General features: G+C 37.2%; 1 protein-coding gene across 2 annotated transcripts in view; it reads right to left on the reverse strand.

The window, feature by feature from the left end:
- Positions 1-1,413: 1,413 nt before the first annotated feature.
- LOC126161452 (calpain-5-like) overlaps positions 1,414-12,146 on the reverse strand; it is a 323,178-nt gene continuing 312,445 nt past the window's right edge. For both annotated transcript variants that reach the window (XM_049917273.1, XM_049917272.1), the window contains exon 14: positions 1,414-8,358. In XM_049917273.1, coding sequence (XP_049773230.1) covers positions 8,173-8,358 — 186 coding nt within the window. In that variant the 3' untranslated portion in view covers positions 1,414-8,172. The remainder of the gene's footprint in view (positions 8,359-12,146) is intronic.

Here is a 12,146-nt window from a genome sequence, read left to right on the forward strand (position 1 = left end):
TTTCAGGTGATATAATTCAAATTAAAATTTTCTGGATATTTTTCACTTACTAGTACTGTGAAACACTGCTTCTTGCCAGATATTATAATTCTAGGCCATGAGAAGTACTCTATAGGTTTGATGAATGAATTTGCAAGTATAAAAAATATGTGACTTAAATGGCAGTATCTTCTGAATGCACTGGCTTAGAAGCTTAACTTTTTTAAACAGCCAAGGGACCATAGACCTTAGTATCCAACATAATTTTCAGCTTGATATGACCACCCATTTGTGAGACAAAGGGGTCTCAACAGTCAGTCAGTCAGACAGACAGACGGGCAATGAAGTGAGCATACAAGGTTCTGTTTTTACTGACTGAGGTATGTAGCCTTAAGATTAATATAATAGCTGAAGGAACAACTCACAGAGAACTGTTTAAGGGAAAAGTATTAAATGTGGTAGGATTACAATGTAGAAAAATGAAAAAAAAAAGTACTCCGAAGTGGTCAAAAGACAGAAAGAAAAAAACATAGTTAGCAGATGAAGTACTGGAAGAAAAGACGAGAACAGTGAGTAAAGAACTGAAATTGGCACATGGTCCTTAGCTGGCTCATTGGAGAAGAAGAAGAAGAAGAAGAAGAGGAGGAAGAGGAAGAAAAAGTGGAAATTTATATGCTTATTAATTAGAGTGATCACAAAGTAGTCTAGTGTGACACTCACTTTAATTATGTGTGTTATCAATGTTGGCAAATGTTTTGTATTCCTCCTCCTCTTCCTTCTACAGATAGATAGTCATTTGTATTTAATCACTGATGTTTATGGAGTTTTAAGCTCTAATCATTGTATATGTTTATATGAATGTTACATGTGCATTTTCTGTGTATATAATATCAAATTTGGGTAGGCATGCACAGTTCCTTGTCCTGTATCGCTTACAAATAGTTACCAAAGGATATACAAACTTCCTCTACTATATATAACTACACAAAGTGCAAATGAAGCTGCTCACTTCAGTAAAAATGGAGTTGTCATAGCTTATTAGCACTGTATAGACAGTGGCATTAGTGTGTGACTGTTTTTGACAATAAACTGTGGTTTTATGTTGTGACAAGTTTAATCAAAACCTATAATCTCAGTGTCAGTGGATGAAGAGTTTACTAGACATGTTCTTGCTCTCAGCTGGGAGGCCAAACCAGTGAAGTTTCTATGTTATTTTACCCACACTTGACCTTGTTGAACTTGTGGTTGTTATTCAGTTAAAGATTTTTGACGGAGACCACAACCGGTAGCGGGTTGTGGTCTAACTCGACATTATTTATCTTAAGTTTCTGCACTTGAAAGGAACATACATGGGTGTGGGTGGACTCAAATTGTTGCTATTTTGAAGGCAGCCATCACTAACTGAACGTATCTGATAAGTTCACAAATTTGCAGAATCAGTCTCATATACATTGGGACAGACCTCCTATGCAAGATTTTCTGGTGGGGAGCAAAAATTTGTTTGTAGAAAAGTGCTCATCCAATGCTACTGATTTGATCAAATTTAATTAAACCTGTCACACAGTGTGAGGATACAATTTAAGGTCAAAAACATGTTCACTAATATGTCACAAAAAATGGTCCCGAGTAATGTGAACAGTCTCATTTATTATTTTCTTCATTTCTATTCTTTTAAAGAAGTACTTTCAATCTTTTGCTACAGAGAGAAACTGTTTACAACGCTATTATGGTTTCTTATAGGCAATACACTTTCTTATAAACAGAAAAAAGGCCTTGTTGGCTGAAAGCTAACTTTCCACCAGTCTTTTATTGTGTCTTTCTTCAGCATCTCCGTTATATTGTGAGCAACAACTATCCTTTTCATTATCCTGTTATAAACAGAAAATACACACATATCTGCGATCTGATGTAAGTATCAAACAGCCATTTACAATAATTTTTAAATATTTCCCAGACTTCCAGCTATAAGACCATGCAAATAAATACCTTAATTAAATTGAAAGGAAGGAAGTATGAAAGTACATCTTTACCCAAATTTAAATATAACTAATAGATATTTTATTAAAGTAAAATGTGGAACATAAAAATGTACAGTATAAATCTCTGAATATGCTATCTGGTAACTGTCAGTAAAGTTATTGCATATAAAAAGCATACAAAATAAAGTGTTCACTTTAATGAAAATTAAAAACCATGTCTTAAGTTTTTAGTGAAAGGCACTTCTATTTGTATGGACAAAAATACAATCTTCACTGTTTCGATAAAAGGCACTTGTAAATAGCAACACATTGAAGTTTAAAAGATCATTTCCTTTAGCACTTAAATCTAAAAGATAAATGACATATACGTCAAACTATGACTTCCTCTGTACATTTGGTTTTATAAATGTTTTGGTATATAATGGAAGTCCAAGAAGACAAGATACAATAACAAATACAAAACATTCTTCTCAAAATAGAAATTTTTGCCAGCAAGCAACATTACAGTTAAGGTATGTAACAGAGAATGGAAGATTAAGAAATAAATGCGAGCTCAAAAACCGACAAAAGCTTGATGCTGCAGGAACACTCAATATTACACTAGTACAGCTTCTTCTCCACTGCATAAGGCTAACCAATGTAGACACCATAGTGTAAGAAAATTGACACACATACAGAGGTGTGTATGATATTTGTCTGGCAGCATAATTGACAAAAATTATATATGCTTATATTGTACAATAAACGATATGTAAGGATTGTTATAACACTGATGCAGGTTGGAATTGTAATCCATGCAGTGGACTCGTACAGTACTTTTACAAGGTCATCAAATTAATCATGATGCAGTCCTTATTTTTGCCTCATTCACCATTAGTTTACTATTTCACAGCATTAAGTCTAAAATATTAGCAATAAAAGTAAAAGCAAAATAGTTCTTCATTCTTTTATATTAATGCATAAGTAGACTCCCTGACTTCATTTATTATAAAATGAATTAAGCAACTTACAGCAATCACTGTAACAGGTGTGTTTTAGTACTTTACCAAATTCAAAGTGTTTCCTCCTCTCCTGCATACACATCAAGAGAAAGTGGACAGGAAGCCTGACTGGCAAGCTGTACATAGTACTCACAACAGAGCCACTGACAATGCATTTTTAACTTATAAATGTTCTGAGGTAACATTACCAAATGTCAAGAACAGCAAGGTTTTTGCCTGATTCTCAGTAGATTGCAAGAACAAAAGACATTGTAAAGTAAAAACCAGAAATTAAACCCTGGTTATTAAAAAAAAGTGTTGGGGAAGGCATATCATTAAAATTTTAAGATGTAGAATATGACAAGCATCTACATTACTGCAAACTGTGATGCCATATGAAAGCTACTTCTCTAGATACTTCTGTACCATATGATACAGTGGAACAACATTTTAGTACACAGCTACACACTACATCTCTGATGAAATATGTCACAAAACAGATAATTTATTTATATAAAATTTTAAAAAATCATGAAGGTAAAATCAAACAGACCACTTAAAAATAAGAGATATTTTCCATTCCTGGATGTGTACACTCAATGAACAAACATATCTGCCTAAAGGGTGGTGATACAGTACTTCTGAGTGACAGTGATAAGGAAATGAATCTATAATGGTTCTGAATTATCTAACCACATATTACAGGTCAGTTCTTCAAGAGGTGAGACTTGTCTTCCACTTGAAGAGTAGGGCTAAAAGTTATATGGAGCTTCTGATGCAATGGAATGGCTCATGGATCAAGTTCCCTCTTACTCCAGATTACTACTACTACTACTACTACTACTACTACTACTTCTACTTGGGAGTTATACATTTTGACTGTTGTGGGGAAGCCATGGAAATGTAGATGTAGGTGTAAATGCAGAAACTGGAACAATGTAGCGGAAAACATTTTTGTGATGACACTTAATTAAATCTTCAAATTAAAGAATCACTGTCAGGTCATGAAAGCAAAGATGCAAGTAATATACTGGATGATAGGTTCGACAAAAAACATTTCAAGGAGCTCTGGTCCTATGGTACAACTGTAAACTGCAGGGAGTACATAGCAGCTGTATACACAGCAGATATCCATAAAAAACAAATGCATGATGGTATATAAGAAACCTATTATTGCAGAATGCCTAATAAAAGTGTTGATGGATTGGGTAAAGAAAGTAACTAGAATAACACCAACATATTATTACAAATAATATATAAGAAATGGGAAACAAGAAATGACCTACTGATTACTGGGCTCCCTGAACAACACACATTTCTTGACATTTGTATCAAGTCTTGGGGCAGAGATTGTAAAGAACATATAAATTCACATTCCTATTGACCACTGACGAATCAGTTAGAGAAGAGAACCTCCAAAGCAAAGCATAAAGATTAGCAGACTTTTGGGTACAAGTTAATGTGTACATTAAAGCATTTAAAAAGTTATATGCAAACTCTAACATCAACAGGGAAGGCAAATATGGTGCAGAGCTGCACTAAACAGTATACCTCTAGCTGATATGAGCCACAATGACTAAAATTTCATCATATCCTGAAAGATGAATGTGACATGCATAACAAAGTATTTAAAAGAGCAAGATTTATAGGGATGGAGAAACTTTAAAATGAGGAACTGCACTGAAAACTGTTTCTTGCTCTTCTGAGTTACTGTTATTAATATTTGAAGCATCTTATTCTCAACTGATTCCTGGAAGACTGATAGAAAATACTTCAAATGAACAGGAATAAATTTTATAGATCACATTGAGCCTGACTATGAATTTTTATCAGACTTCTTGATGCTTTTGAACAATTTTTTCACTATAGGTTTTCAGTTTATAATCACATTTACTAATGGGAAAGTGCTGAATAACAACATTCTTATGTTTGCTCCCATCTTTGTTCAGATGATCTAGAGCTGATTTTCTTCCAGGCATATCACAAAAATTTGTGACTGTGCAAGTGACTTGGCCAAGTCACTGAAAACTTGAGACAGCTGTCAAATAAAGATCTTGATGAATAAAGAGCAGTCTATTAAAATGGAGATTAATTCAAATGACTACTAAAACTGATGGTTCTTGTTTACATCTGAATACTAACCAAGTTACTATGGAACATCCAAAGGACTGGAATGATTTATACGTCAAGCATGATCTTACTTCCAATTACTTGGGATCACACTTCTTTTACAAGTAGTGTCCAAACATACTTGCAAAGCTACAGAAATAATATTAGTAAGAGGCTTATGCTTCCACTTGCAGGATGACTGCAAAAGTAACTAGCTTCTCAGTCAGAATTTTGTCGAAATCTGGCTGAATATGGTACATCAATGCGATTAAGAAAGGACCATGTTTCTAAAGTTGATGTTATCAACAAATATTGACACAATTTCATGCTTATTGTTCTACAACACTCGAACCAATACTACTATGACCACATCTGTAGCATCCAGCAAAACAATCTGTGCAATAGTAATTGAAAAAAAATCAGAAAAACCTGAACTGTATACCAATGGAATGGTTCACTGAAATCTGCATCACCAATTAAATATATGCAAATTTATCATGGAAACAAGTTTAGGGACCTTAATAAAGAACACAATTTGGAATGCAAAGAAACCTGTGTAAGTATATTCACATTTGTTCAAGAAAAACTTTAGGATTATGTTCTGAAAAATTGCATGTAAGAGAATCAACGAAGTGTGGTATCTTAAGAGAATATGAAAAAAATGGAATGAATGGCAGTGACTAAATTGAGGAAATAGAGTAGTGTCACATGACTGCACTTATCAGACAATGGTATGATCTAACAATGGTAACTCCAGGTAGGAATATCAACAATGTAGGAAAATACAGATTGCTACTTACTGTAAAGAAGACATGTTACGTTGCAGACAATCACAATTAAAAGACACAATTTAATTTGGCCAATCTGCGACTTTACATGTCTTCTTTGCAGTAAGTAGCACTCTATCATTTCCTACATTAATCACATGATATAACAACACACTAAGGCAAGAGAACATTTCTTTTCAGTTTCTCTGCTAGTGATCAGATTAATTGTGAACTTAGTCTTTGGTCTGTGAATTACTACAGATACACAGTCACAAATTTAATTTTTATGCTTAATTTTATATTATTGCGCACTTTGCAGTCATATGCTAAATAAATAAAATATGCAGTGATAATTAGCTACTTTGAGAGACAGGGAGTGAGAGTATAAAGGTAGGCCAATACCTAAAAATTGGAAAAGCAAGAAGCTAGAGGGAGAATGAAGCACAGAAACAAAACCATAAAAAATCTAGAAATGAGAAGCAATGACTCCACTCTTAAGTGAATGATAAGACGAGAGAATCTTAGAGTGTAATCATTTTTTACACATAATAAATCAGAGGATGAAAATTATACTACAATGTAGCTAGTATAGAAAATCACAGCTTTCTAAGGTTTATTTTCCATTTTCAGTACTGTGTGAAGTGGGATGAACTGGGCAGAGTCCAATCCATTTGAGGCTGTAAAATACACTGCAGTAATATTGAGTAGTGGCTAAACATGTAGCAGGACATCATACACAGATTATGGAGAGGACTCATGTAATGTTATTCTCTTCAGGTTGTGGTGCATGACGCTTTTAGACAATCTCATCAAGATCAAAAGATGCTTGTAAATGTTTTTGTTTAGGAGATGTGACAGTGTCCTTGTGTCAAATAGTGAACTGTCATGCAATATCTCACTTCACTTTTTTATATTGTCTTTTCATACCTATTATTCAGAATGCTCTTCTGTTACCCCCCCTCCCCCTCTTCCTCCTCTGCATTAGTTTAAGTTGGTGTTTTCTATCCTCTGGCCACACTTTCCCCAACATGAAACTCATTATTTCTTTACTTTAATATTTGACTCCCTCTTCCACAGAGTAAGTTTAGCTATTCAATTCCATTACTTTACGCAAAATCTTCATTGGCTAGTCCAACTTTTTACAACATACAGTTATCACAATTGCAGCCAATGTTTTTCCTCTATATTATCTTATTTCTTTTACATAAAATTTCTAAAATTTTCACATCACTATTTCCATATCTAATGTCTGCTGATTGTCATTTTAATGTGACTTATTGTACACTGAGGAAGGCTCAGTAACAGAAATAAACTTACTGGGAAAAATAACAACACACATATTCAGTCTCCTAAAAGAAGTGCTGTTACTACAATAACACACTTGAGGCAAGAATTATTTATGTCTATATATAACATTTTCCTTGCATATATTAATGCAACATGTATGTATAATTCTCAACTTCATCATACAAATTGTACAAACTGACACCAGTTTTTAGATCTTCCTCCCATGCATATAGGCACAAGTTGTAAAACAAACTGTAACAAAAGCCAGTTTGGATACTAGTAAACTTTAAGCTACATAAAGTTATAAATTTCATTATCTGTGTAGATTATTTCAGATATATCAGTGAGTCACATTCAAAAATATATCGAATAGGGAATTTTACAGATACAGGTACATAAAAATTGTAATTAACACAAAGTATTGAGAACTGATATCAGCTCAACAAGCTATATTCACTTATTTTTTGAACACATTTTCACCAATAATCAGATGAATGGTAAGATGACAATGCGACAGTCTGAAAACACACCAGACGGAAGTAGTTTCTTATCTAAATATTGGTAAACATGAATATTCTGAACAATTAATTGCATATGTTTTTTTACTGTTGTGAAAAGGGCATTTACCACCACTTATCACTAAATTAACACTTCAGCTAAGTATGACATATTGTCATACTGGAGACTATTGTGGTTGAAAAGTTTTCAAAAATATTTATTGAGAGGCACAGCATTTTGTGATTGTGCATATGAATAAACATTTTTATGAAATACAGACAGTTGGCTTATGATGATACAATTACAGCTAACTGATAACAAAGAATTTAGCCTTGTAGTCATTACACACTTAAAAAGCATTTGTAAGGGAAATGTTTTGCATAGGAGATAAACTCAACACTCTTTCTCTCTCTCTCTCTCTCTCTCTCTCTCTCTCTCTCTCTCTCTCTCACACACACACACACACACACACACACACACACACACACACAGAGAGAGAGAGAGAGAGAGAGAGAGAGAGATCTTTGGTCATAAGAGGGCTTAGCATCACTTTTAAGCTATGGAAAGACACAATTAAACCATCATTAAATTGTCATTGGTGAATATTTCAAGCATTAGTGAGCCCTTTGTTGGTTGTCCTTCATTCTTTCCTTTTCCCATTAAATCAACAGTAATAGGGCTTGGATGCTGATTCACTGTGGCTGGTAACTTGACTTGTCCCATGAAGTTATCTGGTAAACATGAGTTATGATTGAAGACCTGAAAAAGAAGACCAGTGGAGTTTACATGACTGAAATGCTCTATATTACATCTTACAAAAACCAGTCTAATACATGTTTAAAATACTCCAAAGAATAAAGTATGTCCAAAATTACAGGTGTCAAAAGGCATTTTATATAGCAGAATAAAAATAGTTTATGCAGAATGAAGCTGGACATCTCATTGCCTATTTTTCACATTATGAATATCCTATAAACTACACTCCTGGAAATGGAAAAAAGAACACATTGACACCGGTGTGTCAGACCCACCATACTTGCTCCGGACACTGCGAGAGGGCTGTACAAGCAATGATCACACGCACGGCACAGCGGACACACCAGGAACCGCGGTGTTGGCCGTCGAATGGCGCCAGCTGCGCAGCATTTGTGCACCGCCGCCGTCAGTGTCAGCCAGTTTGCCATGGCATACGGAGCTCCATCGCAGTCTTTAACACTGGTAGCATGCCGCGACAGTGTGGACGTGAACCGTATGTGCAGTTGATGGACTTTGAGCGAGGGCGTATAGTGGGCATGCGGGAGGCCGGGTGGACGTACCGCCGAATTGCTCAACACGTGGGGCGTGAGGTCTCCACAGTACATCGATGTTGTTGCCAGTGGTCGGCGGAAGGTGCAAGTGCCCGTCGACCTGGGACCGGACCGCAGCGACGCACGGATGCACCCCAAGACCGGAGGATCCTACGCAGTGCCGTAGGGGACCGCACCGCCACTTCCCAGCACATTAGGGACACTGTTGCTCCTGGGGTATCGGTGAGGACCATTCGCAACCGTCTCCATGAAGCTGGGCTACGGTCCCGCACACCGTTAGGCCGTCTTCCGCTCACGCCCCAACATCGTGCAGCCCGCCTCCAGTGGTGTCGCGACAGGCGTGAATGGAGGGACGAATGGAGACGTGTCGTCTTCAGCGATGAGAGTCGCTTCTGCCTTGGTGCCAATGATGGTCGTATGCGTGTTTGGCGCCGTGCAGGTGAGCGCCACAATCAGGACTGCATACGACCGAGGCACACAGGGCCAACACCCGGCATCATGGTGTGGGGAGCGATCTCCTACACTGGCCGTACACCACTGGTGATCGTCGAGGGGACACTGAATAGTGCACGGTACATCCAAACCGTCATCGAACCCATCGTTCTACCATTCCTAGACCGGCAAGGGAACTTGCTGTTCCAACAGGACAATGCACATCCGCATGTATCCCGTGCCACCCAACGTGCTCTAGAAGGTGTAAGTCAACTACCCTGGCCAGCAAGATCTCCGGATCTGTCCCCCATTGAGCATGTTTGGGACTGGATGAAGCGTCGTCTCACGCGGTCTGCACGTCCAGCATGAACGCTGGTCCAAATGAGGCGCCAGGTGGAAATGGCATGGCAAGCCGTTCCACAGGACTACATCCAGCATCTCTACGATCGTCTCCATGGGAGAATAGCAGCCTGCATTGCTGCGAAAGGTGGATATACGCTGTACTAGTGCCGACATTGTGCATGCTCTGTTGCCTGTGTCTATGTGCCTGTGGTTCTGTCAGTGTGATCATGTGATGTATCTGACCCCAGGAATGAATCAATAAAGTTTCCCCTTCTTGGGACAATGAATTCACGGTGTTCTTATTTCAATTTCCAGGAGTGTATTACAAAAGAAGTTGTGAACATATAACTTAAGAAATTTAAATTTTAATGACAAAAGTCATTACAACTTTGAGGTTATGTAAGAATCACTTTATTAGTGACTAGAGTTTTGGTGCATTTTAACACAATCAAGCCAAATATATGTATAGTGACTTTCTTCATCAACATGACAGAAAAAGAAGAAAAGTAAAGAAACACTGAAAACCAGTGTTTTTCCATATTCATCATCTTTCTCTTCCCTCATCTTCACAACAAATTGGGTGATGTGGCCTCCTTTTCAACCTTCCTCTTATTCTTCTGAAGGCAGGAACTATTAGTTCCAAAACCTAAGATAGTGTATGTACGTTTATATCTGCCTCTCAGCAGTACTGACAATTTTCCAGGAAGTATGAACAAAATCAAATAGGGGTAATGCAGAAGTAGGTTTAATAATGAATAAAAAAAAGTAATGCGAGTAAGCTACTACAAACAGCATAGTGAACGCATTATTGTGGCCAAGATAGACGCGAAGCCCATGCCTACTACGGTAGTACAAGTTTATATGCCAACTAGCTCTGCAGATGATGAAGAAATTGATGAAATGTATGATGAGGTAAAATAAGGGACGAAAATTTAATAGTCATGGGTGACTGGAATTCGACAGTAGGAAAAGGAAGAGAGGGAAACATAGGTGAATATGAATTGGGGCTAAGAAATGAAAGAGGAAGCCGCCTGGTAGAATTTTGCACAGAGCATAACTTACTCATAGCTAACACTTGGTTCAAGAATCATAAAAGGAGGTTGTATACATGGAAGAACCCTGGAGACACTAGAAGGTTTCAGATAGACTAAATAATGGTATGACAGAGATTTAGGAACCAGATTTTAAGTTGTAAGACATTTCCAGGGGCAGATGTGGACTCTGACTACAATCAATTGGTTATGAACTGTAGATTAAAACTGAAGAAACTGCAAAAAGGTGGGAATTTAAGGAGATGGGACCTGGATAAACTGAAAGAACCAGAGGTTGTACTGAGTTTCAGGGAGAGCATAAAGGAACAATTGACAGGAAGGGGGGAAAGAAATACAGTAGAAGAAGAATGGGTAGCTTTGAGGAATGAAATAGTGAAGGCAGCAGAGGATCAAGTAGATAAAAAGATGAGGGCTAGTAGAAATTCTTGGGTAACAGAAGAGATACTAAATTTAATTGATGAAAGGAGAAAATACAAAAATGCAGTAAGTGAAGCAGGCAAAAAGGAATACAAACATCTCAAAAATGAGATCGACAGGAAGTGCAAAATGGCTAAGCAGGGATGGCTAGAGGACAAATTTAAGGATGTAGAGGCTTATCTCACTAGGGGTAAGATAGATACTGCCTACAGGTAAATTAAAGAGACCTTTGGAGAAAAGAGAACCACTTGCACAAATATCAAGAGCTCAGATGGAAACCCAGTACTAAGCAAAGAAGGGAAAGCAGAAAGGTGGAAGGAGTATATAGAGGGTCTATACAAGGGCGATATACTTGAGGACACAATATTATGGAAATGGAAGAGGAGGTAGATGAAGATGAAATGGGAGATATGATACTGCATGAAGAGTTTGACAGAGCACTGAAAGACTTAAGTCGAAACAAGGCCCCGGGAGTAGACAACATTCCATTAGAACTACTGACAGCCTTGGGAGAACTAGTCGGTGAGCAAGATGTATGAGACAGGCAAAATTCCCTCAGACTTCAAGAAGAATATAATAATACCAATCCCAAAGAAAGCAGGTGTTAACAGATGTGAAAATTACCGAACTATCAGTTTAATAAGTCACAGCTGCAAAATATTAATGTGAATTCTTTACAGACGAATGGAAAAACTGGCAGAAGCTGACCTCGGGGAAGAGCAGTTTGGATTCCATAGAAATGTTGGAACATGTGAGGCAATACTGACCCTACGACTTATCTTAGAAGAAAGATTAAGGAAAAGCAAATCTATGTTTCTAGTATTTGTAGACTTAGAGAAAGCGTTTGACAATGTTGACTGCAATACTCTCTTTCAAATTCTGAAGGCAGTTATAAGAGTCGAGGGACATGAAAGGGAAGCAGTGGATGGGAAGGGAGTGAGACAGGATTGTAGCCTCTCCCCGATGTTATTCAATCTGTATATTGAGCAAGCAGTAA

This window comes from Schistocerca cancellata, chromosome 2, assembly GCF_023864275.1.
Source record: "Schistocerca cancellata isolate TAMUIC-IGC-003103 chromosome 2, iqSchCanc2.1, whole genome shotgun sequence".
NCBI lineage: Eukaryota > Metazoa > Arthropoda > Insecta > Orthoptera > Acrididae > Schistocerca > Schistocerca cancellata.